At 37.8% G+C, this 27,970-nt stretch overlaps 1 protein-coding gene across 2 annotated transcripts in view; it reads right to left on the reverse strand.

Moving 5' to 3' along the window:
• Window positions 1–289: 289 nt before the first annotated feature.
• Window positions 290–27,970, reverse strand: part of RFX7 (regulatory factor X7) — a 145,267-nt gene continuing 117,586 nt past the window's right edge. Inside the window, exons 2-7 of one of the 2 annotated variants that reach the window (XM_068966494.1) lie at window positions 17,165–17,281; window positions 15,797–15,881; window positions 14,492–14,699; window positions 10,947–11,242; window positions 6,541–9,531; window positions 290–328 (exon numbers count right to left, since the gene is read on the reverse strand). In XM_068966494.1, the coding sequence (XP_068822595.1) occupies window positions 290–328; window positions 6,541–9,531; window positions 10,947–11,242; window positions 14,492–14,699; window positions 15,797–15,881; window positions 17,165–17,281 (3,736 nt within the window). Of the gene's footprint in view, window positions 329–6,252; window positions 9,532–10,946; window positions 11,243–14,491; window positions 14,700–15,796; window positions 15,882–17,164; window positions 17,282–27,970 lie in introns of those variants that run through there. The other variant, XM_068966493.1, reaches the window with a different exon arrangement.

The raw sequence follows: 27,970 nt of genomic DNA on the forward strand, positions 1-27,970 counted from the left end.
CAAGATGGTGTAGTGATCTCCATTCCCCACTGCTGCTCATTAAAATCCTCTAGTGGCTTCGTTGGTTAGAATTTGCATTTACACTGTGTGACAGAAAACTCAGAAAGACTGAAACCAGAAAGAAACTTCTCCCTCACATAAAACACACCCAGAGCCAACAGTCAGGATTAGTAGAGCAGCTTCCTGAGTCATCAGGGACTCAGGCTCTTTCTATCCTGTTGCTCCATCATCCTCCACATGTGGCTTCATTGCAGAGCGACTGGAGTTCTATCTACTGGAGTTATCCTATCTACACTCCAGCCAGCTGAGAGGAAGGAGGGCAGGAACACTTCAAAGAAACACACAAACCTTTTGATGCTATCTTTTTGGCTAAGTACTTGGTAAGTGGCTCCACTTAGCTATGAGGGAAGCTGGTAAATGTCTTTTGTGCACATGGCTAGGAGAATGTGCTAGTGGCAAAAAGCAGTCTCTGCTACAGTGACTGCATCCTGCAACCCTGTTCATTGTGCATCTCTCCCTCATCACACTATAAAATTTCAAAATGGCAGACATTTTCTCTAACTCCTGGCACAGATACTGACATATTTCAAGCAATCTATCACTTGCTCAACAAAACATTTTTTGTCTAGTTTTTATTTCCTGGTGACATTTAAAAAGTGATTTTAAAGTAGATATGATTAGGTATACCTGGTAAGACATGCTTGAAAGGCTATATGCAAAATAAAATTTTCTATTTAAATCTTACTTCCCCCTTGATTTCCAATACATGAGGGCATATATTTCCAAGGACAGAGAGAAGGGAAGGGAACTCATTTAGGGGAAAGTCACAAAACACAGCAAAATCCCAAAACAAAAATGCAAAGGAAGTATAAGAAATATAAGGATAAGTTACATAGAAAGAAAATTCCCACAAAAATCAACCTTAATTTTAAGCCAGAAAGAACATTTCAAAGAAGCCAGCAAATCAAACTACTATAGCAGGTAATTTGAAGAAGTATCTTTAGATATAGTGTCATAGTTAAGAACTAGGCTTTGGAACCAAGTTAATTACAGCTTTTCCTATTATTAGCTATTACTCCTACCAGTTGATCTCTGAGCTAAAATTTTCTCACTTGAAAAACAATATTCTTTCAGAATTGTTACAGTGAGAAAACCAAAATATACATGCAGTATTTAGCACAGGGTTTAGTGCAAGAAAATATTCTATATATGGTAGTAATACCATAATATCATAATATGGTAGTAATACCCTAATATCATAATGCATTTCATTTACAAAATTATTTTCCTTTCTCTCCCAAATCAAGTACTTCTTAGACATAAAATCTAGAAAATCATAGTCTTTTTGTTTTTCCCTTCCTAAACTTATGTGTTGATTAGAGCTCCAGGGATGCTCATACACATATTTTTTAAAAATTTCAGATTATATACTATTGATAAATTATCCCATCCACAAAATCTGTAAAACTCTAATTGTTTAAAATTCATTTATAGCAATGTTTGTCAAAATAAATCTCTAGTCTTAACAAAAATCAAAATTTGGGTCTTCTATGACAAAGCAGGTACTGAGGCAATTTGGATTTATATTCAATAATACCTGATTTTTCTCTAGAGGGGGAAGGCAAACCACAGGTTAACATTTTGCCCTAGTTAACAGGAAGAACCTTCTTTTGCCCAGTTCTTGGATCCTCAGAGTATGAATTTTCCCTGTTTTCCTTCCAGATAGCATGCCACATATATTTCTATTTGGCACTTCACAAAGAACACACAATTAGTTCTTTACAAGACTGTGAGCTTCTCTCAAGAGTGGGCACTAGATCTTAAGTCCTTTGTATCTTCTCTAGGTTATGGGACTTATTTCAGGTAGATGATCACATGCTCCTGAAAATGGGCCCCCTCCCAGAGCTATAAAAAATGAATCAAGAATCTTAGCTAGTTAGTTTTAGGGTAGATCTCTGACCTTGTTTTTTCTAATAAGACTAAGTTGGGGATAGAGTGGGAAGGAATAATGGGAGAGCCTGGGAAATATCTTTTCTTTTTCTTTCTGATAAAAGGCTGAGGGCTGCCCTTACCACCTTGTTTGGGATGTATGAAGGTAAAATATTTGGAGCTGTGGTAGCCGTCTTGTGACCATGAGGCAACAGACACAGAACAGCAACGTTGGAGCTGATGGAACACAGAAGATAAACAAGTCACTGGATGAACCCTCAGTACCTCCTATCACCAAAATTCTTATTAAGCTAAATATGAATATCTTTATGGCTTAATCCACTGTTAGGTTTTCTCTCAGTTGTAGCCAAAAGCACCTCAAGTACTACACAACACTTTCCCTCCAGAATGCCTTACTGGTTTATTATAGCCACTGGTTCCTGTTTTGTTTGCCTATTCTTGATCATAAAAAAATTATACCACCCCCCCCTTTATTACTGAGAATCCTAAATACTTAACTATACAGAATTACATTACTTTTATTTTACCTTGAGTGACTGCTGACTGTCTTCCTTAGGATTTTTCATTTTCTTCAAGTACTTTAGAATTTTGGTTTGCAGGCTCCTCTTATGAGTCTTTCTACTCTTCTCCTCCTCCCTTCCCAATCTCCACTCTCTTCTTGCCTTTTATGATTGCTTCTACCACGTCCACACTCAGGGCTCTGGTCCTGTGGTGAGAGTGGGGCTACTGAAAACCTACACAGATCTGTTTCACAAAGCAGGAGGCTCTGGCTCAGGCAAGACCTGGCTACAATATAAGTTACCGTCCTAGGCACTGGTTGTTGCTGCATCTTAGTATCAAAAGTGAGGAACCTTCAAGTTAGACTGCGGCTTCTTACTCTTTAAGATTTGAAATTTCTGGGTGGTCTTTCTTGCTTACAGACCTAGAGCTCAAATTGTGGCTTACAATTTCAGTGCACTTATCACTTTGTATTTCTGGTTCACCAAAATGCCTATCATGCTTTTGGACATAGATGTGCTTTAAAATATTCTCAATTTTCTATTATTTTTCAATTCAAAGATCCCCAAATACCCATATCTAGGTACGCCACAGAGTAACATTTTAAAGCAAACATTTTATGTCAGTGAACAAAAAGAAAGATTTGTTGTTGTTACAGCATAAAACTCTGTCATATATCATTCATCAGTAAAAAATTATAAGTGAACAGCAGAGTTTGGATGAACAAGATAAGATCCATATAGCCTTCTGGATTAATGACAGAGACCAGATTAGCAGCACTGCTCCTCCTTATGCTGATTTTTTTCCCCCATTTCCTCAACTTTCAGGAGATCAAAGGAAGAAGTGCTTCAGGTCTGTTTACAAAATGACATGCGCGCTACATAAAATACATCCCATAAATCACTTTAAAATCCAGTCAGTTTAATATAAAATGTTTTTAATTGTTTTTGAAAACATTTAAAAAACAATTTTTGAGCACTTTCAATAAAAAAAGAGAACTGAAATGCTACTGCAATATTCAACTACTGTAGTTTCAGCAGGTACAACAGACAACAAAACACTGGGGAAATCTTGACTTTTTGCACTAAATGAAAACATGAAACAGGGCTTGTTTTTGTCATTTATGGTGTAGTAAAGCACATTATAGTACAAGACTCTTATATGAACCTCTGATGCACTGCACAAAAAAACACTTTCCTTCTTTTCAGTTCAAAAGTCAGTGCTTATTGCAATTATATGCAAAATTATTTACTTCATGAAGTCTTATCATGATAAACAGTATGCAAAATGTTTAAAACATCAAAACAATGAAAATAATCTGAGAGAAGAACATATTCAACAATAACTAAGCAGAATTAGTAAACATAAAAAAGTAAATAACTTGTGAATAACTATGTTTGTCTGGTTAACACTGAACCAGTTTCAATACAGCCAAGAAAAAAAAAGTGGTTACAGGAATACCTAGTACTGTACAAGATAAGTCAATAACACTCATGCACATTTTGTGATCATGTATTAACATGGTGAAGCAAACTAAACTTAATTCTTCCTGCTGTAATATTCTCATGTAAGAGAATAAGAAATAGAAATATCTCATTGAGATTAATGCACATTGCTACATAAGACAATTTTATCTGTCACTTTGATGACATTTTGTCTTTTCATAATGAAACACATTTAAAAAGTTTAATCTGTGGACTGTATTGGTTGCATTTATCCTAAGAGATGTGCCTACCACAGGTTCAACAAATTTAGTGCAATATATGAATCCCAGAAAGTTTGCTGGACGAATTCAACCAAATTTAAAGTGTTTGCTGCAATACTATACAGGGGTTAAAAATCCTCCAGTCTTTATATTTTTATCAAAAAAGATTCCCATTATTTTTTATATTAGTAGGAAGCTAATAATGTAAACAAGGGATTAGAATGGCCTCAAAATCTCCTTTTCAGAGTATCTCATATAGAAAGGCTCCCATCATTTGTTAAGAGAAATCACACAGTTTCCTTTGGGTATTGCATACTTTGGTGTGCAGTAGTGCTGTGTCTCAATGTACAGTGAAGAAATAACTAGCATCAAGAAAAAATATCTAACAGATCATTAAATCAAGATAACAGCAAACACACAAATGTCAGTAACTAGGACATATCAATATATAAACCTCTGAGCCAACCCTAGCACCATTTATTTATCAAAATGTTAATATCCTATCTTGCAAATTTATTGAACAATGAAACCGTAATAAACTCATCACATTTGTTAAATATTCATTGATTGTAGTCTTCTGATTGGCTTACTAATTAAGGTAAAGGAAAGCTTAGTTAGGTTCAAGATAGCAGAGCAATGGTTTAAGGATAACTTTAAAAATTTAATGGCAAATTTTTAAGTCTATTTGAAACTAATCTTGAAAATCACTTAAATGGAGCTGTCAACTAGTGAGAAGACTTGTGTCAGCATGAAATTCATAAATAATTATTCACAAAACAAACTGGGAGCTATAAGAGAGAAACATTCTAAAACAAATCCTGAGTGCTTCTTTTTGCAATTGTGGTTATCACAATAAATAAATTAAGCATGTTGTAAAATGCTCCTCTTCTTCAAGTACTATTAGATATCCCCTTTGTTTTATCAGAGATAAAGATTTGTGACGTCGGACCTCGGGTGATGAAATGTTGTCTTTTCAGTTTTTTGTGTTATCTCTCTCCTGCTTGCTTGTGTTTCAAAGGGATCCCATAATCAAACTGCATTTCTATGTTCAGGAGGAGTGAAGGAGCCAGTCGCTAAATTGAGGACTTAAGAATACTATAAATAAAAATCTTCAAAATAAATCTTAAATAGAAATTAATATGTGCATACAGACATATTGTGATGAAACTAAAAAAATGCTTTTTAGTTTCCTTCTAAATTTCCTTACTCAACTAACCAGATAATAAAACATAAGATATTCTTCTAACATGCTTGCATTTGTTCTATTAAATTACAACATTTCGCATTACTTACTTGCTTTGTTTACATATGTGTGTGTGTGCATGCGCCTGCATGTGTGCATGTCTCTGTGGTAGCTCCATATTAAAACTAACATTTTAAAAGATGACTAACGCAAGGTCACAAATAAAAATGGCTACTAGTTTTTCCTTTTAATAATTTTAGTGCAGCTTTTGCTTTCCTTATATTAATATTTCATTTTCCATTATTTCCTCCTATTTAAGCCCTTCGTTGCAGGTGCAAATGGTACTGAAGTCCCAGAAAGTCCTATAGAGATTTTAGTTTTTCATTCTACAGTAGCTCTATGCTTCAAGCCTAAATACTTATAATAACCTGAATATTATCCCTGTTTCAAGGAAGACCTTCTTGTCTACAGTTCACTTTAGCTATGATTTCATACTTAAAAAGATAATGCCAACAACAACAAAATATCCTATATCTAAAATCAATGGTTTCCTCTAAAATCTGTGCAGATCAACCAATGAAATAAAATGAACTTATACAAAATAAAGATCTAGACTGCTCTTGTAAAAGCTGGTTATTCTTTTGTTTACTAGCAAACAATGTGATTAAATGGGGGAACATTACAAAATTTAAAACCTAATATTTGTTTTTCTACAGCCTACTCTTTTCAGAAACTTGGTAAGAACTGAGGCGAGTCTAACCATTTCCTACTGAAGAAGAAACCACTTCGGCAGCAAACTCTTTTTAAAATGTCACAATTAATAGTTAAGTGTTTCTGCTGCGGGAGGCACTTCCATTAAGACAAATACAATACATATGTCTTTAGTTACAGTGTGCTACATATTATAAAACACAATTTAACCCAACATTTCAACAGTAGGATGGTCCTTGCTTTCTATCCATTCAAAACCTGATGAAGTCATAGAGCTCATGGAGTCACTGCAAATTTGTTGAAACAAGGGGTCATTCTTTAATTCTTCCAGTGTAGGTTCATCATCTTGTCCCTGCTGACGACCTGGATCAAACAGTAGATTTGGGTCTAGAGTGTTCAAATCGTTGATGCTGCCTGAGAGCTCAGAAGACAACCTGATGTCGCTAGAGAAGTCAGACGCAGGATTAGTGAGGTCAGATGCTACCTGACCTACTAGCTGCTGGCTGGTCTGCAAGCTGTCTCCACTCAACAGGTCTTTAACAGTGCTGCTGAAATCTAACTGTTGCTCTCCAATTTCTGATTGTGCTTGATTATCCCCAGGAGAAAAACTGATCTGATCGGTGCTATTACTTTTGGTGAGGTAAGATGGTGCTTGGAATTCATAAATAGAAGTGCTGGAATCAATCATATTCTGCGGATTGGCACTCGGAAAGACAGTGGACGTTTCCAAAATCTGAGTGAGATTCATCCGGGCGGTGTAATTGGAGGGCAGATTGTTCATGCCCAAACCTCTCACAGCATCATCATTGTCAGAATCAAGTTTACTCAACAAAACATTGGTTATTTTCTTACTGTTCGTTTGCTTTTGAAGAGCGTTTGGGAAGGCTGTTTGCATCATGACTGTCAATGGAACTGATTGACTTCTTTGAGCTATGTTGTTGGCACATGCATCTGTGTGGACATTTGTGAAAACATGAACTTCAGGGGTTACTGTACTTCCAAAGGGGGTCACATTGGATCGGGGGATATTAGATACTGGGTAGAGGGTGCTTCCACTAAGATTACGCTGGCGATGAACAGCAGGGCTCACACTCCGGCACCTGAAGTTGCTGCTGGCAGATGAATTAGTTCCTTTATTATCAAGAGGGGCAGGGACTGCAAAACCCTCCTGTTTATTGGTGTTATTCACAGTGGCACCTTGATGCTGCACAGGAGAGACAGGAGTTAAACGACCAAAATGACTGTCATGATGTCTGGATTGAGACTGATAAGACTGCCCAGGCACAGCGAAAGCGTGAGGTTTCCTGAAACGGTCTTCCACTAGTTCCTGATAGCTTGGGAGAATGCCATGGCCAGAAACAGATGAATTACCAACCCCACTATACCCATTATTCATCCATTCAAGCTTGGTTTTGTCAGGGTGTGTGGCCATGGGTCTTTGCATTGGTTTCACAGGACTACTTGAGACAATGCTGGCATCATGATATGCCATACTGGAACTTATTGGGGTAAATGCAAAAGGATTCCTGCATTCCACGGGGCTGGGAGGGACACTACTGCTGCAGTTAGAGTGTGGCGTACCAATGGGTGTATGTCGGCTACTTCCCAAAGCACTATCCACAGGTGTCGTCTGGGCCAGCCTGGAGCAAGGGCTCTCCCGTGACAGACTCTGCGACCCAGCAATCATTTCAGATGTGGGGGTCGGGGTGGGGGTGGGGGTGGGAGTGGGCGTGGGCGTGGGTGTGGGGGTGTGGATTGGAGTGCCATTGCTATGAATTGGGTGATAGAAGTGGGTGCTGGAGGTGTGAGATGACATTGGAGCTCCTGGAGTCACAGACTGACTCTGCAGGGTCATTCCCAAACAGTTACCATAAGAATGAGAGTTGTTCATTGACATCTGCTGCTCCATGAGCACCAGCTCTTCTACAATACTATCCTGTGTAAGCTCATCATCAAAAGGAAAGTAGCTTTCATTTGTTTGGGAAACAGAAGGCTCAAATTCCTTCAGTTCGGACTGTAGAGGTAACTGATCTGAAGACTGTGCTTGTATTTGATTCAAAGAAGATTCTTGGATCTGGCCATGCAGCTGCTGGGAATATGTGTCCTGTGGCATTCCTTCTAATTCCCAAACAGACTTCTCTAAGTCATTGATATCTGAGTGCTCGGGAATTGTCATAACACTGATATCTTGCTGTTGTTCACAGCCAGCAGATATAAACTCAGAATCCTTAGTGACCTGTTGCCACTCATTTGGATTAAAGCTGCCATCTGATTTTGAATCATTGTCCAAGAGAAAGACACTGCCTTCCAGCTTTACTTTGATATCTGGAGATGATGATGGTGTGGTTTGCTGTTCTAAAGCTGAATCGCTGGTAACAAGAGCAGAGGAATCCAAGGGCTGACTTGCCACTATGTGTGAGTTGACATGTGTTGAGACCTTGCTGGAAATCTGAGCACCTGCTGCCGAGCTCTCTGTTTTCCCTGAATGTGGAACCTTTGGGTCCTTCTTAACACTGCCTGGTTTCTGACCTTCTGGGATAACTGCAGACAGCTGTTCCACAATTGGTTTCTTTATAGGAGGCACCTGGGACTCTTGCAGTGCAGAAGAGAGCCGCTTTCTTGGACTTTTAGTGCACAATTTAGGGTCTTTATTTATTGAGTCACCATTAGATGGTGAGCTGGTGCTGGTGAAAGTGAAGTTCTGAGTGGCAACTGAGAGAGTGACAGTGCTCTGATTATTGCCTGCTGAAGTGCCCGGCAGAGTTTCATTACAGCGATTTTTACATTTGGTCCTCTGGTCACAGACCTTAGTTGCTTTTATTTCAACGACACCGTCATTGGAAGGTTTCTGTACTACGCCATCTATACTACTCTTCTGTCCCGAGAGGGCACCAGGCGTTGTTTTGGGCATGTCGGTCCCATCAGAGTTCTCTTGGCACTGTATCGGAGGCTCATCCGATGACGTCTCAGGCTCCATTTTGACTTCCACGGCAGAGGGTCCCCCGGTGCTGCTGGTCTTGGATCCGGGAGACTGAAGTGAAACAACAGAACCATTCTTGATCTGTGGGATGGTCCGCGCTTCTTCTGTTGTTCCTGTAGCACTGTTTGCTGAGGCAGAATGTTTCAGAGGGGTACTGCTGCTGCTGGGTGTGAGGGATATCGCTGTCATTTTCACCACATTTAGAGAACTCATGTGTGAGGTGGGCACAACAGCGGTTTTGATGGGACTACTAGTGAAGAGGACAGTAGTCGGAGAGCGGATGGTGAGTGCACTGGTGCTGGCTGGCTTGGGTAAGATCTGGGGGTAGCGGTGCCGGGCAGAACGATCCCCGCCGGGACTGGCTGGGACGTTCTGAGGAGTCTTTGGTGTCTGTTTCACAGACTGCATGTGCTGAGTGACCACCTGTACATTGAGGGGAAGAACTTTGCCATCAGAAGAACTCATTGGACTTGGTGAAGTTACCAACTGCCTGGTCCGTTGGACCTGTTAAAAGGTAGAAAACAAAAATACCAGATTTATCAAGTCCAGAGTATAAACAGCAATTCGTGTAATTCATTAGTATTGAGGCATTTTATACATGTAATGCTAAAAAAAGAAAAAAACAGTTCCTATGTTAGACAAGAATTCTTTTAGACCAGATAAATAAACACTATAATACATGCAACACAGTGTAATATAGTTACCAAATACAATGATATGTAAGAAGAATATTAAGATGTCAGTAAAAAATTTCACATTGCTAAAACAGTGATTTTTTTAAGGAGGTTATAGAGAGCAGAGATAAAATCTGAAGAACTATCACAACTATTTACTAACTGGAATTTGTGCCAAGATGACTCACTCACAGGGGAGACTGTCTTATACGTGGACTGACCTTGGACATTACTAACAAACCACTGTGGATAAGGTCTCAGATAAAACTACCGCCTTCCCCAGTTTGCTGTATAATGATCAGTGCAAGAGAATGGTTCCCAGGTACTCCATGCTTTAATGACAGGATGATGACGATGATAATGATAAAAACAAGAAAAAAATAAGATACAATATCTTTCTAATAGTATCACAAATAACAACCTAAAATACTATCTTGCTTTAGTACGATACACTCTCATATTGAAAGCCTGTTCGTCGTAACCTCAGTAGTGTGGGACAGGCAAGGAGTATACCCAGCCCTCAATTTGTTGATAAGGAGAGAGACTCAGAGTAACTAAGAGACTTGCCCGAGGTCCTGTGTTCAGCAAGCCAGAGATGGGACTATTTACCGATACACATTATAATTTTGTTCCATTTGAATGATAAAAAGAAAAAAAAAATTAAACCAAAAAAAAAAAAAAAAAGCCTGCCTTTGTGTCATCTTTGCTGAGCCAGAGATGAAACAACTCTGATAATGACTCATCTCCTATGTAAAGCTCTGACTGGTTAATACGCAAACTTATGTGTCTTGTAATTTCACTTCTGTTCTGTTTATAGCTTATTTTGTAGATAACAACGTATATCCTGAATAAAAGACAACTGACTGAAGTGAAATCTTTGTGTGGTCACAAACTCAGTTTATACCTGAATTTATATCTCTGCTTATGGAGGAGCCTGGTGGGCTGCAGTCCATGGGGTCGCTAAGAGTTAGACACAACTGAACGACTTCACTTTCACTTTTCACTTTCATGCATTGGAGAAGGAAATGGCAACCCACTCCAGTATTCTTGCCTGGAGAATCCCAGGCATGGAGGAGCTTGGTGGGCTGCCGTCTATGGGGTCGCACAGAGTCGGACACGACTGAAGCGACTTAGCAGTAGCAGCAGCAGCATACCTCTGCTTGCTGCCTTCTCCTGTGCTACTTTTAATTAAACAATGGACTTCCCACCATCCCAGTCATGCCAAATGCTGTTTAATGATATTACCGGAATGGGACTAGGGACAGCTGCCACGACGATACCGATAGGTTGAGGAGAGAGGATTGCAGGGTTCCCATTAGAGAGATTAGTCACTCCATTGCTTGCTGCGCCTTCTGATTTTTTTGCTGAGGATTCTCCTGGCAAAGGGGATTGTAGTTTCTGTTCTTGCTGCTTCTTCTGGATTTTCCGTTGCAATTGCTGTTTAGCATCAATAGGAGATGGCAGAGTCTTCACTTGAGGCTGAAAGGAATTACTTTCAGCTGTAGGTATAAAAGCAGAAGGCTGGGTAATTCCTTTAATTCCTGAAAATAAACAGAAAGGAGAGCGTAAATACTCTTTAGAGAAGGCAGTTACAATTCAATTTCTTTGATTATGTAGCCATCTACTGGACAAAGCAACAAACCTAGGACATTTTAACTCACAATTTCTTTACAAAACATTAACATTACATTTACAGTTTATAAATATTTGCCAATATGGTTTTAATTGAACCTTAAAATATGGCTCAACTTGGTAGTTAAACCAGCAATAACAGATGAAGATTTTGAAAAGAATAGTAGCTATATCACTAATGTGCAGAAGTTAAGACAAGTCAATGTCAAGCTAACATGTTTTACATTTTATCAGTAGATGTCAGAAAATCTCCTTCCCCTCTTCTCTAATTAAGAAACTCATGCATTTTTATGATTTTAATATTCAGCCCACAAGGGGCACTCAAAACATATTTGCAGAAACCATCTATATCTTAGGAAAAAATGCATGGGGAAAACAAGTCTTTAATTCCACAAGAATTTCATAAAAATAGGTACTACAGTTTTTTAACTGATAACATTATATCAATATGACTTAGGAGAAAGACTGAAGTTAATAAAGTCTAAAAAAAAGGTCTCCGAGGAAACTTTTTCAAGCAGTAGTAAGATGAAACACAGAAAAAGGAATGATAAAATAAACACGGGATGTATTTTAAGAAAAACTGGTTATGTAAGAAAATTAATTTTTCAAAAGCTCATTTCACATCTAGGGAGTGGTATTAAGATCAACAAAAAGGGAGCAGAGTCAGTAAGAAGAATGGAGAGAGGCCAGGGGAGGACACCCCGTCCTGAGGGCACGCCCTGCCCTTCCCTTCCCCAGACGGTTCTGCTTTTCATCTTGTGAACAGCAACAGCCTGGTGAGTGGGAGAAGGAGAGAAAGTACCTGTAAACTCTCACCCACACACTCATTCCTCAACAATCTCTCATTTTCTGACCTTCCCTTTAATCACCTAAGTACTATTTTTCCCCCTCAAATCCAACTCAAATCACACTGCTCCCTTGCAACCCGTAGCCTCGGCTCCGGCTGCTCAGCACCTGCACCCCAAGAGCCTCTGCCAACCACCAAAAGCTCTCTGTCTGATGCCTCCTGCCAGGGTTTCTGGATGGGAACGGGTTCCAAGCAGCTGACTTAGAAAAGGACATCTGTAATACAACCTGTTCTTAATATGGAGACTATAAAAAAACAGATTCATCTTCAAAGGATGAAGATTATTCACTACAAAAGGTATTTTTAAAAGTGGCAGTGGCTGAGAACAAAATTGCAGGAGATTCTAAAATACTGAGTAATGACACAGTTGTTAAAAGAACAGCCTCCCAAGCTACTTTCAAAAAGTTACAAATGTCTATTTATATATTGTATCTATTTATATGTCTAGTTATATATTGTATAATATATATTATATATTATCTATTTATACAAATGTCTATTTATATGATTGTCAGTATTTTCATTTATAGAATATACCTTTCTTCACACGCCTTAAAAATCCATTAATTCAACATTATTTTTTTAGTTAGCCTATGTGAATACTGTGGGAAGTAAGACAGATGTTTCTTTTATATGATATCTATGATATCATAGATATCATGATATCTAGATACCTATGATATCTCTTAAATCCTCAATGTGTTCCTCTTCTGGGTGTCAGTAGGGGTAGGAGAAAGGGAACATGAAAGTTGAACGGCCCATATCTTTTTTTGAACCTGTTTTGCTAGAAGTTAGAACAGTCTTATGTAAAGGAGTAACCTTGGTTTTGGAGACAGACAAATCAGGATTCAAATTCTGGCTCCACAATTCATCTGATTGACTATGGACAAATTACTTAACTTCCCTTAGTCTTGAGCTTCCCTGGTGGCTCAGATGGTAAAGCATCTGCCTGCAATGCGGGGGACCCGGGTTCAATCCCTGGGTTGGGAAGATCTCCTGGAGAAGGAAATGGCAACACACTCCAGTACTCTTGCCTGGAGAGTCCCAAGGGTGGAGGAGCCTGGCAGGCTACAGTCTATGGGGGTCGCAAAGAGTCAGACACGACTGAGTGACTTCACTTCTTTCACTTTCCCTTAGTTTTTTTTTCTGATCTTTAAAATGGGAATAAATATCACATCTCTTACAGGATTGCCATGGGAATAAATGAGGTAAGAGATGTGAACTAACTAGCTACATCAGGCTGCCCATGCACTCCTCAGCCCCTGTGTAACTGTAAATGTATGGATTTGAGTCATCCAGTTTATATTGAGATATGAAAAATTATGATGAGGCTCTTGTAAAAGGCAATTTTGGTCATGTTGATGGTCCTCAAATGACAAAAAAAATGAGAGAACAGAACAATCTCACACACATACCACAAATGCTTAAAGCTTCTTAAACATAGAGGAAAAGGATTCCTTATTAAAATAATGAAGTTAAGATAAAAAAATAAAGTTATTTAAGAGTATAATTATAGTCCTCACTGTGAGAAATTTACCATTTCACATTAATAAATTTTTTTAAAGAAGTTATAATTTCCTAGAGTAATAACAAAATTTATTCACTCTTTCTTAGGTTGTTAAAGTATGACCGAAATAAGACATTTGAAAAATTTCATGAAAACAGGTATTATACAGCTATTAACTTACAAGGGAGTCATTATTCTAATGATACTGCCAGTCCTCAAACTGTCAATTCTAGAGTTCCTACCTGAATAAAAATAGCTATTTGAATGCATATTTAAAAAGTCACTCTTGTTATTTCATAGTAATGCTTCATTCACATGATTTACTTTTTGTAAGACAAGGTACCTTTCACATTGTCCAAAGATAACTTCATTTATAAGTATTAGTTTTGGGTATAGGAGTCTCAGCAAGTAATTTAAAAACTTAACTTTACTATTTACTTGTAATACTTATTGATTAAGAAACACATATATACTTAAAAGTGCACATACATATATTCTTCAAATATAAACATATAAACTTTAAAATAGCAATGGAAAAATTAATGAAATACCAACTAGCAAATCATAACAGTTTCATATTTAAGCAGATCAACATACAAAGCTGTAACTTAAAATTTATCATGAAAAAACTGTTATTATTATTTTTGTTAGTTCAATAAGCCCATCTGAATTTAGAATTAAATGAAGAGTGAACATATACAAATACTAAAAAGAGAGAGAAGTGTTATGGCTAAACTCTTTTTTTACCACCAACTCTAGATGTAGTAACACCCTGTCAGTTCCAGCTTGTTAATAATTTTGTACCTGGTGGTGCTGCTGCCATTACAGTAAGCGCTGCCATCGACTTGGTGCCTATATAGTGACTTTTTACAAGGAAGCGGGCTAATTCCAAGACTGTGTCAAATGGCTGGCTTAACACCTTCTGGGCCCACTCACACACAAGACGGCAGGCAGAAGAGATAACTTCTTCATCAATGTTCTGAAGCTGCCCAGAAGGTTCAGCGCCTTCCAACTAAACAGAAGAAAAAGGGGGGTGGGGAAGACTTTTAAAAAGAAAGTTCAGAGAAATTAAATTGAAGTACATTCAAGATACATAGGAAGTGAGTGACTGAAAGTCACTCAGTTGTGTCCGACTTTTTGTGACCCCATGGACTGTAGTTCACCAGATTCCTCTGTCCATGGAATTCTTCAGGCAAGAATACACTATCGGGTTGCCATTTCCTTCTCCAGGGGATCTTCTTGACCCAGGGAGCAAACCTGGGTCTCCTGCATTGTAGGCTGATTCTTTACTGTCTAAACCACCAGTGAAGCCCCTTAATCAGAAGATATAATCTAAATCTGTCAGATCAAAGCAGTACTAAGTGACTGGTGTTGGCAGGCATAAAAGTAGATCCTTGCAAATATGGGTCCTATGCCTGTACCTACTGGTGCACAGCCATCAGCAGCATTGTGAATATAACATCTAAACATGTTGTTAAACATACATGAAGAATAACAGATATGAATTTTTCTAAAAGCCTTTTCTAACATCAAGAAAACAAACTATGCCATGAATTATATTTTCTCTTCTGAAAACTTTCATTCTATACACATTACTCTGTAGCTCAAATTTTCCATTTGACAATATATACCATGAATATATCTACAGATCAGTAACTTTAGATCCATCTTTTTTTCCCCTAATTTCAAGAGCATGTGAAATAAGCAATGTACGCTAACAGTGTCCAGCCATTGCTGAGTTTTTTGGCTCATTTATTTAGTAAAAGGCGCAGTTTCTGGTCCCTGGTTTAATCCAAATGAGACTATGTAGTATGCATTTCAATGTTGATAATAAGGTACAATTTTACTTGGGATTCCCTGGTGGCTCAGCTGGTAAAGAATCCACCTGCAGTGTAGGAGACCTGGGTTCAATTCCAGGGTTGGGAAGATGCCCTGGAGAAGGGAACAGGTTACCCATTCTAGTATTCTGACCTGGAGAATTCCATGGACTGAATAGTCCAAACACATGATTGTTGTTTGTTTATCCAAATGAGACTACGCAGTATGCATTTTGATGTTGATAATAAGGTACAATTTTATTTATTAAAAATAAAAGGCAGAAATTCTTACCCCATCTCCAGTTTTGTGAAAATCAAGATTGGGCAGTGTTGGCATATGAACAAAAGCTTTTTTTCTTAGTCCACTGTAGCAATATGTAATAAATGGTCAAGGTCTAAAGTACTCTACATTAAATGAACTGTTTATATAGTTGGCACTTGGAAAGCAACCATATATGAAATGAGAATAAAATCGGCCTGAGACATCATCTACTTTCTGAGTTCTTCAGGAAGAGACTTTAATATTAGAAACTCAAGATACCTTTACTCTTTTGAAACTGCAACAGTTCTTATAGAATATTACCATCTTAAAGGAAACAAAATGATTCTCATCTGGTATAAATTTTATGAATAAATGTTCCTAATAAGCTGTGCCAGCCACCAGTGACAAACAGGTCAGAAGGAAAGGAATATCCAGATGGAAACCTGGCAGAGAGAAGGGAAACTCTAGCCAGGGCACAGGGACAAAAACAACTCTTAAGAGTGTCACAAGGGCTTTAACCTTTTCACTTCTCTTTTTCCACTGAAACACACAGGATTATCACCTGTAACATGCCAATGACACACCAAGACATTTTTGTTTGCACTCAGGACACAAGACTAGGTTGTGCAACTCGTAGCTAGAGAACACCTGCCTGGAGTCATTTTAGAAAAGCAGCCTCTCCCCTTCCCCTTCTCATCTCCTCCATGGAAGAATTTTCAGCTTTGAAAGAGGCCAACAGCTAAGCAGAGAGAAATGATGTATTTCTAATAGGATTTCTAACCCTCCATGTGACAATCTTCTTCCAAGGGTAGGAAGAACTTTATAATAAAGTCTTAATTTTAATTTCCTTACTTCTGTTAGCTCCTATGGGCCTTTTCTATGCCCTGGTTTAATTTTAAAACAGCCTTTAGATGACTGGATGAAAAACAGTTTAAAGATAACACTAATCCTGCAGGCCAAGTTCCACAAGAAAATTTTTTGAACGTTGTGTATATCACCAGGACGAGCCCTATGTTTCTAAGGTAGAGGAAGGAAAGATGATAAGCTAACATCTTTTCCCACTTTTATTGATATAATTTTCAAGTGCTGTCCTATGGTGTACCTTAATAATCCTCATTACTGAGGAAAAGAAGAGCAAACCATTAAGGACACATTACAGTGACAGAGTAAGGTGAGATCTATCACAATCCTAATAACCACCATTTGTTATTTCTCTTGCAGTGTGATAAATAGCTGGGAGAATAACATTTACAATTATTCTAAGTACTTTTGGGTTGTTTATATTTGTTGGTTTAAATTTATTTCTAAATATAGTTGCTAGTTGAACTACAACAGCAGATGTTCAGTAATAAGTGAGAACTTGAAGAGATCACTGAAAATTAAACTGGTAAAGGATATTTAGATTTGCCTCTTGTGCCCAGACGACGTGCCTTCATGTTTGGAAAGACATTTTTCATAATCTTCCCGAAGTCAGCAGCGCTTAATGGATGGTAACCAAGATTGTCACAATAGCTCCTGCAAGAGAAGAAGGGATCAATTTAGAGAGCAACAGAACTCAGAATCACATTAGCACAGTGTCATTTCAGTCAAATCTGACCCTTATGACAAGGTGAAGAAACACATCTTCAAGTCATTCACTACGATTTTCACTGATACATGCTCATCCTTCTTTAAAGACTAACTCAGGCTTAGTTAGTTTGTTTCATCCTCAGGGCATGCAGTGTTACTGCTTTTAACAGCAGAAACTAACACTCAACCAGTCGGGCTCTCTGTTTCCACATATGTCTCAAGCTCATATACTGGAGTAATTTCCAATGTAGACATTATGGGTGTCAGACAGAGACCAGACTACTACATGGTTTAGATGACACACATGCTATATTATGACTAAAGGAACCTCAGGGATTGTCTATACCAACTCTCATTTTACCAGTAAAGGAAAAAATGAAGGCACGGTGTTCTCATCCCTACCACCCCTATTAATGCCACGAAAAAAGTAATTAATAAGGCAGTAACTTCAAGTGGGACCAGGGAAACAAGCCAAGTCTTAACTACTACTAGAATCAGGTACTCTGTCCTTCTCTACAGCTGCCAGTCCTAGGTAGAAGACCAATTCCTCCTTCACCAGTTCAGCAGCAGGAAAAGGCCATTTCCTGTTGGCCTTTGGGAGAACCACTACCTGAGGCATACCAAAGAAGAAGTCAGAGGAATTGCACAATAACTCAGTCAAATCTCCCTGTTCACTCCTCATTTCAGAATCAACCAATATAGCTTCTTGATGAAGAAGTCAGGTGGTAGAGATCCAAGGAGAGAGGTTTAGGATAAACAAGAAAATCCACTAGAATGGGCAGCATATAGTGGTAACTGGGACTTTGAGTTCTTGTAGTGGATGGTTGATTATGCTGGTAACATCTTTGAAGTGATCTGAACTTGGAAGTCAAATTGGTAGACACTCAGGAGAAAGATGCCCTTTGGGTTTAACACAGGCCCCCGGTGGTGGCTCAGACGGTAAAGCGTCTGTCTATAATGCGGGAGACCTGGGTTCGATCCCTGGGTCAGGAAGATTCCCTGGAGAAGGAAATGGCAACCCACTCCAGTATTCTTGCCTGGAAAATCCCATGGACGGAGGAGCTTGGTGCAGGCTACTGTCCATGGGGTGGTGAAGAGTCGGGCATGACTGAGCAACTTCACTTTCTTCACTTTCAGGAGAAGGATGGAAACCTCAACAAAGAGAATGCGTAGGTCTGAAGACTGGTGTTTTCTTTGATTGTACCCTCCCTGTTGCAGCACCAAGCACCGCACACTCCTGTTGTGGGTGGGGCTGAGGGGAAGGAGTGGAGGTGCCTAGCAGATGCATTTTCAACAATGCTGGAGAGCAGGGAGAAGGGAAAGGAGCTGATGTGTACTGCGAATTCCCTCTATAAAGAATATTAACATCATATTCAAGCTGAGACTGAATGTGATACTCCAAGTGGTTCAGGGGCCAAGGTTTAAAGTGCAAAGTGAAGCAATGACTCTTTAGTGGAACTGACAATTTAAATAAATGAACTGCATCAAATCATAACCATTTCACTAGCAAGTTAAACGAGCACAGAAAGAAAATTAATGAGCTCTTTTACAACTTAGGGCCTTGATACTTGTTTCTTCTACCTGGAATATTTTCTTACCCTTCAAGTTCCAGACTGGTATGATTTTGAAAGGGTCTCTTCTGTCTTCCCTATCCAAAGCAGCGCTCTCCTGCCATGCCCTCACCATCTTCCTTATCTGTGTACTTTGTATCTTTTATTCTCCTAGCTTCCAATTATGTAACAGCTAATTTATTTGTTGTTTGTCTCCTCCATTAGACTATAAGTTCAACCAGGGCAGTGACCATGTCTATTTGGTTCACCACTGTATTCTTAGAACAAGGAACAAGACTGAAGAGTCACATTAGACCTTAATATGACATATAACTTGATATGATTTTAAATATGACTTATAAGTATGTCATATTTAAAATGACAAGAAACCTTAAAGTAACACGCTGAAGCAATGTGCAAATGAAGCAAAAACCAAAACAAAACAAAACAGTGCCCACTGGCTCCTATAACAGCACTGGCAGGTGGCCCTAAAAAACCTGCAATCATATAAAGAGAAAGCAATGAGTCTAATGAGAGATATAATATCCATTCTATCCTCCTTCTGTGACTGAGGTTTTGACGGGTTTTTTCCCCCACTGCATTAGTACACTAAAGTTCTTTACTTTGGCAGAAGGGGTAGGCAGAAGGTTGGCAAAACTAAGTGTCAGGACGACCGATGCAAAATTTGCTTGTCAAATTGAATTAATCCTGATTTCAGAATGATTTTAGAATATGACCATCCAGTTTCATCTGGTTTTTGACTCTTATTTATGCCACTAAAAGAGGGGAATTCATTGGGAGAATAAATTTTTAAAATAATGAACTTACCTTTAAAATATTCTTTAGCAGATAAATGTAAAATGTACCTTGGAGACATATTAACAGCTCAAATTATACCTCCTGAATCAAACAGAAGGCAATGTTGGGAATAAAACTACTTATGACCCAGCACTCTACACTTTGAAATCTTACACGTCAAAGAGAAAACAGAGTGCCTCAGTTTGAAAGTAACAATAACAACACCTGAACAGGTCATCAATTTCTTTGTGAAATGAGTTCAGAAGGTTGTATAGTTCAACTTCCTGCCAGGTATGGAAATGGCTATCCTCAAATGGGTATCTGAGCACTTTGCCTGAGAGAGAGAGCTCTAGATTGTGAGGTGGTCTAACCAATCTTCAGTGGTTCTAATTACCAAAGAAAAAAAAATTCATTATTATAGCCTCTTCCCTACTGAGAAGTTCCAGATATTCAATGACTCTTTAATGTATCAATAATTAAATATTTATCAGCTCCTCTGTCCATGGAATTCTCCCAGCAAGAATCCTGGGCTGGGTAGCCATTCCCTTCTCCAGGGGTTCCCCCCAACCTAGGGATCAAACCCGGATCTCCTGCATTACAGGCAGATTCTTTGCTGTCTGAGCCATTTATAGGCTATCCTACTTATTCACAATTTTGAAACCAGGGCTATATAACACACCATAGGTCATTCCAGGCCACGTCAAGATCTTGGTTAGTTTATATCTTGTTTTCCTGCTTCATAACTTTAACTGCAGTTTAATCAAGCAAGATATGGTGTCAATTAACACCTAACTCAGCATCAGATTATATTTATAGGACTCAAAAAAAGGGGAATGCACAGAGAATGTGCTTTTTACAGGATAACTAACAGTCTAACGCCATTCTTGAAATCAGATTTTTCTTTTTGTTTTACTGTTTTATTTTTGAAGTATGCTTTACTCAAAATCTTCAGCAGCAAGTCTATCTTTAAAGTTTATTCATACCATTTACAAATAAACTATGTAAGTTAACAGCAAACATTGTTTAAAGGTACAAAAATATAAATGAAAATCATAAAATACTTGTGGCAAAATACAGTCATAGGATACATAACAATACTTAGACATTTTTGGACTGCTTCATACATGTTACTTCATTTAATCCCACCCCAACAAGTTTCCCTAACAGCTCAGTTGGTAAAGAATCTGCCTGCAATGCAGGAGACCCCTGCTCGATTTCTGGGTCAGGAAGATCCCCTGGAGAAGGGATAGGCTACCCACTCCAACATTCTCAGGCTTCCCTTGTGGTTCAGCTGGTAAAGCAATGTGGGAGACCTGGGTTCAGTCCCTGGGTTGGGAAGATCCCCTGGAGAAGGGAAAAGCCATCCACTCCAGTATTCTGGCCTAGAGAATTCTGGACTGTATAGTCCATGGGGTTGCAAAGAATTCTCCAGGCCAGAGTAGTGGAGTAGGTAGCCTTTCCCTTCTCCAGGGAATCTTCCCAACCCAGCAATTGAAGCCATGTTTCCTGCACTGTAGGTGGATTCTTTACCAGCTGAGCCACTACTGCCTAAATGCCAGTTAATGAGGGTGGTGACAGTAGCCCCTAGAGTGCAATTAAGCTGTCTCATTGCAATGACACATTTCTACCTATAAAAGATTGATGAAAGGATAATCTGTATATTATTATGTAGAAAATAAAGGAAAATACCATTACATGTTTATGAAATGGTATAAAGTCCAGCTGCTTTTCTTCATTAGAACATGCTTTCAATTTGTGTACCAAAAGTTCTAATTGGGTTATGGACTCCTACAAATTCAAGACATCGACTTCTGACTTAATGTGTGATTTCAAAATGCTTTTCTTTTTGTAAAAAACCCTTGGACCTGCTTTACTCATCTTTCCCAGCCTTTACTAACATCCTTTTCGCAACCAACAATAAATTATCTCTATTTGTTAGCTTTTTTAAAAAGAATTTTTAGTTGCAACATGTATGAGAGATCACATTGTTTCTGTCTTTCTCTGTCACTTAGCATAATGCTCTTAAGGCCCATCCATGTTGCTGCAAATGCCAAGACTTCATTCTTTCTTAAGGCTGAGTAATATTCCGCTGTGTATATGCACAATGTCTTTATCCATTCACTCACTGATGGATGCTTAGGTTGTTTCCTTATCTTGGCTTTTATAAACAGTGCTGCAGTGAACATGGCACTGCATATATTTTCAAGTTAGTGTTTTCATTTTTCAGATATACAGCCAGAAGCAGAACTGCTGGATCACATGGTAGTTCTGTTTTTAATTTCTCAAGACCCTCCACACTGTTTTTCATAGTGGCTGCACCAATTTATATTCCTGCCAACAGCACACAAGGGTTCAATTTTCTTGACATCCTCACCAATGCTTGTAATTTGTTGTCTTTTTGATAACAGTCACTCTGACAGGTGTGAGGTGATAGTTCATTGTGGTTTTGATTTGCATTTCCCTGATGATTAGTGATGCTGAGCATCTTTTCATATACCTCTTGTTTTCATCTTGATGTCTCTTTTGGAAAATGTCTATTTATATCTTCTACCCAATTGAAAACTCAAATTATTTTTGTTGAGTTGAATGATTTTTTATACACTTTGAATATTAACCCCTTAACAGATATATGACTTGCAACTCACTAGGTTGCCTTTTTATTTGGCTGATAGTTTTAATGCAGTTCTATTTGTTTATCTTTGATTTTTAAAAATTCTATCTTAAAAAAAAATTAAAAAAAAATAAAAATAAAAAAAATAAAAATTCTATCTTTGCTGTCAGATTAAAAAAATCATTGCCAAGACCCAATTCAAGAAGTGGGTCTTATCCAAATGCAGAAGAATACATCTTCTTCTCAAGTGCACATGGAACATTCTCCAGGATACATTTTGGGACACAAATCAAACCTCAGTAAATTTAAGAAAACTTAAATCATATCGACCACAACATTATGAGACTAGATATCAATTACAACAACAACAAAAAAAACCCTGTAAGAAACACAAACACGTGGAGATTAAACAACACATTTCTAAATAACCAACAGATTATTGAAGGTATCAAAAAGGAAATCAAAGATCTGACAGAAATAAATGAAAAATAAATGAAAGGAACAATAGTAAAGATTAATAAAACTAAAAGCTGGTCTTTGAGAAGATAAACAAAGTTGACAAACCTTTAGCCAGACTCATCAAGAAAAAAAGGGAGAAGAATCAACGCAACAAAATTAAAAATGAAAAAGGGGAGGTTACGACAGACAACGCAGAAATACAAAGGATTATAAGAGACTATTATGAACAATAACCCACTCCAGTGTTCTTGCCTGGAGAATCCCAGGGACGGGGGAGCCTGGTGGGCTGCCGTCTATGGGGTCGCACAGAGTTGGACACGACTGAAGTGACTTAGCATATTATGGACAATTATATGGCAATAAAATGTATAACCTGGAAGAAATGGACAGATTATTAGAAAAGTTTAATCCTCTAAGACTGAACCAGGAAGACACAGAAATTATGAACAACCCAATTATAAACACTCAAATTGAAGCTGTGATCAAAAATCTCCCCAAAAACAAAAGCTCAGGACCAGATGGCTTCACAGGAGAATTTTATCAATCATTTAGAGAAGAGCTAATGCCTATCCTTCTAAAACTCTTTCAAAAAACTGCAGAGGAACGAACACTTCCAAACTCATTCTACAAGGCCTCCATCACCCTGATACAAAACCAGACAAAGACAACACAATAAAAGAAAACCACAGGCCAATATCACTGATGAACATAGATGCAAAAATTCCCAACAAAATTTTAGCAAACAGAATTCAGCAACACATCAAAAAGCTCATACACCATGACCAAGATGGGTTTATTCCAGGAATGCAAGGATTCTTCAATATATGCAAATCAATCAATGTGACATACCATATTAACAAATTGAAAGATAAAAACCATATGATAATCTCAGTAGATGTAGAAAAAGCTTTTTACAAAATTCAGCACCCATTTGATTAAAACTCTTAAAAAAATGGGCAGAGAAGGAACCTACCTCAACATAGTAAAGGCTGTATATGATAAGCCTACAGCAAGCATTATTCTCAATGGTGAAAAACTGAAAGCATTCCCGCTAAGATCAGGAACAAAACAAGGGTGTCCACTTTCACCACTATTATTCAACATAATTCTGGAAGTTCTAGCTACAGCAATCAGAGAGGAAAAAGAAATAAATCCTGATTGGAAAAGAAGAAGTAAAGCTCTCACTGTTTGAAGATGACATGATACTGTACATAGAAAACCCTAAAGATAGTATCAGAAAATTACTAGAGCTAATCAGTGAATTTAGCAAAGTTGCAGGATACAAAATCACTTGTACACACAAGTGATTCAGGATACACAGAAATCACTTGCATTTCTATATACTAACAATGAAAAATCAGAAAGAGAAATTAAGGAATCAATCCCATTCACCATTGCAACAAAAAGAATTAAATATCTAGGAATAAACTTACCTAAGGAGACAAAAGAACTGTACACAGAAAATTATAAGACATGAAAGAAATCAAAGATGACATGAATAGATGGAGAGATATTCCATGTTCTTGAGCAGGAAGAATCAATATTGTGCAAAGGACTATGCGACCAAATGCAATCTATAGATTCAAAGTAACCTCTATCAAGTTACCAATGGCATTTTTCACAAAGCTAGAACAAAAAATTTCACAATTCATATGGAAACACAAAAGACCCTGAATAGCCAAAGCAGTCTTGAGAAAGAAGAATGGAGCTGGAGGAATCAACCTTCTTGACTTCATATTATACTACAAAGCTAGTCATCAAGACAGTATGGTACTGGCACAAAAACAGAAATATAGACCAATGGAACAAGATAGAAAGCCCAGAAATAAACCCATGCACCTATGGGTACCTTATTTTTGACAAAGTAATAAAGAATATACAATGAGGCAAAGACAACCTCTTCAATAAATGGTGCTGGGAAAACTGGACAGCTACATGTAAAAGAATGAAATTAGAACACTTTCTAACACATACACAAAGATAAACTCAAAATGGATTAAAGACCTAAATGTAAGACCAGAAACTATAAAACTCTTAGACGAAAACATAGGCAGAACACTCTATGACATAAATCAAAGCAAGATCCTCTATGACCCACCTTCTAGAGTAACAGAAATAAAAACAAAAGTAAACAAGTGAGACCTGATTAAACTTAAAAGCTTTTGCACAGCAAAGGAAACTATAAGCCAGGTGAAAAGACACCCTCAGAATGGGAGAAAATAATAGCAAATGAAACAATTGACAAAGGGTTAATTTCCAAAATATACAAGCAGCTCATAGAACTCAATACCAGAAAAACAACCCAATCAAAAAGTGGGAAAAAGACCTAAACAGACATTTCTCCAAAGAAGACATACAGATGGCTAACAAACACATGAAAAGATGCTCAGCATCACTCATTATTAGAGAAATGCAAATCAAAACTACAATGAGATATCACCTCACACCAGTCAGAATGGCCATCATTAAAAAGTCTACAAACAATAAATTCTGGAGAGGGTGTGGAGAAAAGGGAATGCTCTTGCACTGTTGGAATGTCCTTGCACTGTTGGAGGGAATGTAAATTGATACAGCTACTATGGAAGACAGTATGGAGATTCTTTAAAATTAAAACTAGGAATAAAACCACCATATGACCCAGCAATCCCACTCCTAGGCATATACCCTGAGGAAGCCAAAATTGAAAAAGACACATGTAACCCATTGTTCATTGCAGCACTATTTACAATAGCTAGAACATGGAAGCAATCTAGGTGTCCATCAACAGATGAATGGATAAAGAAGTTGTGATACATATACACAATGGAATATTACTCAGCCATAAAAAGGAACATATTTGAGTCAGTTCTAATGAGGTGGATAAATGTAGAACCTATTATACAGAGTGAAGTGAGTCAGAAAGATAAATAACATATTCTAACGCATATATATGGAATCTAGAAAAATGGTACTCTAGTATTTATCTACAGGGCAGCAATGGAGAAACAGAGAGAATAGACTTACGGACATGGGGAGAGAGGAGGAGAGGGTGAGATATATGGAAAGAATAACATGGAAACTTACATTACCATATGTAAAATAGATAGCCAACAGGAATTTGCTGCATGGCTCAGGAAACTCAAACAGGGGCTCTGTATCAACCCAGAGGGGTGGCATGGGGAGGGAGACGGGAGGGAGGTTCAAAAGGAAAGGGATATATGTATACCTATGGCTGATTCATATTGAGGTTTGACAGAAAAAACAAAATTCTGTAAAGCAATTATCCTTCAATAAAAAATTGATTAATTAAAAGATGTGGTACATATATACATTGGGGAGAAAAAAAACAGAAGTAGGTCTTGCTACCTATCTTTTCTTCTAGGAGTTCATGATTTTAGGTCTTGTGTTCAAGCCTTTAATCAAGTTTGAGGAAATTTTTCGTGTGGTATAAAATCCCAGTTTCATTCTTCTGCATGAGGCTCTTCAGTTTCCCCAACATTATTTATTGAAGAGACTGTCCTTATCCCACTGCATAATTTTGGCTTCTTTGTTGTAAATTAATTGACCATATATGTGTGGGTTTATTTCTGGGCTCTCTATTCAGCTTCATTCAACTATATGTTTTCATGCCAATACCATATTGTTGTTACAGAATAGAGTTCGAAATCAGGGGGTATATATGATGCCTGAAGGTTTGTTCTTCTTTCTCATGATTGCTTTGGCTGCTTAAGGTCTTTTTTGGTCCCACACAAATTTTAGAATTCCTTGTTCTGTTTCTATGAAAAATGATATTTGAATTTTGATTGGAACTGTATTTAATCTGTGGACTGCTTTGATCAGTACAGACATTTAACACTATTAATTCTTCCAACCCATGAGGACAAACTATCTTTCCATTTATTTTTGTTTTCTTCAATTGCTTTCCTTGATGTCTTATAGTTTTCAGTGTACAGGTCCTGAACACTGGTGGTTAAATGTAATCCTAAAAAATTTTTTTTGATACAACTGTAAATGGGATTGTTTTCTTAATTTTGCTGATAGCTTTTTTAAAAAACACAATAACTTTATTCATTTATTTCTGGCTGTGCTGGGTCTTTGTTGCTGCACTGGCTTTCTCCAGTTGCAGTGAGTGGGGGCGACTCTCTAGCTGTGGTGCACAGGCTTCTCACTTCAGTGGCTTCTGCTGTTGTGGAGCACGGGCTCTAGGGCATGTGGGCTTCGGCAGTTATGGCTCCCAGGCTCTGGAGCACAGGTTCAGTAGTTGCAGGGCACAGGCTTAGCTGCTCTGTGGCATATGGGATCTTCCCAGATCATGTATCAAACTTGTGTCTCCTGCACTGGCTGACAGATTCTTTACCACTAAACCACCAGGGAAGCCCTGACAGTGTGTAGAAATGCAAAAGATTTTTGTGTATTCATTTGAACCCTGCAACATTACTCAGTTTATTAGTTCTAATTGTTTTTTGTTGGACTCTTTAGCCTTTTATTTCTTTTTCTTACCTACTTGCAAGGGCTAAGACTCCCAGTACTATGGTGAATAAAAGTGGCAAGAGTGGGCAGCTTTTGAGTATGACATTGGTTGTGGGCTTGTTGTATATGGCTTCTGTTATGTTGAGGTACATTTCCTTTACAGTTGCTTTATTGAGTTTTTTTCACCATAAATAATGTTGATTTCTATCAAATGCTTTTCCTGTAGCTACTGAGATAATCATGATTTTTATCCTTCAGTTTGTGTTGTATCACATTGACTGATTTGTGAATGTTGACCCAGCAATATTTATCTCTAGAATAAATCCCACTTGATCATGTTGTATGAGCCTTTTAACATATTGTTGAATTCAGTTTGCTAATATTTTCTGAGAATTTTTACATCTATATTCAACAGGAATATTGTCTGTAATTTTCTTTTCTTGTGGCATCCTTGTTTGGTTTTGGGATCAGGGTAATTCTGGCTTCATGAAATGAGTTTGGAAGTTTCCACCCACCTCTTCTATTTTTTCAAAGAGTTTGAGAAAGATAGGTAGTAATTCTTCTTTAAATGTTTGGTAGAACATTTGGAAGGTTTTTGATTACTGATTCAATCTCCTTAACTAGTAATTAGTTGGTTCAAATTTTCTATTTTTTTATGATCTCAGTCTTGGTAGGTTGTATGTTTCTAGGAATTTATCCATTTCTTCTAGGTTGTTCAATATGTTGGCATGTCACTGTCTAAAGTAGTCTCTCATGATCCTTTGTATT

The sequence above is a fragment of the Capricornis sumatraensis genome, chromosome 2 (assembly GCF_032405125.1).
Source record: "Capricornis sumatraensis isolate serow.1 chromosome 2, serow.2, whole genome shotgun sequence".
Classification (NCBI taxonomy): Eukaryota; Metazoa; Chordata; class Mammalia; order Artiodactyla; family Bovidae; genus Capricornis; species Capricornis sumatraensis.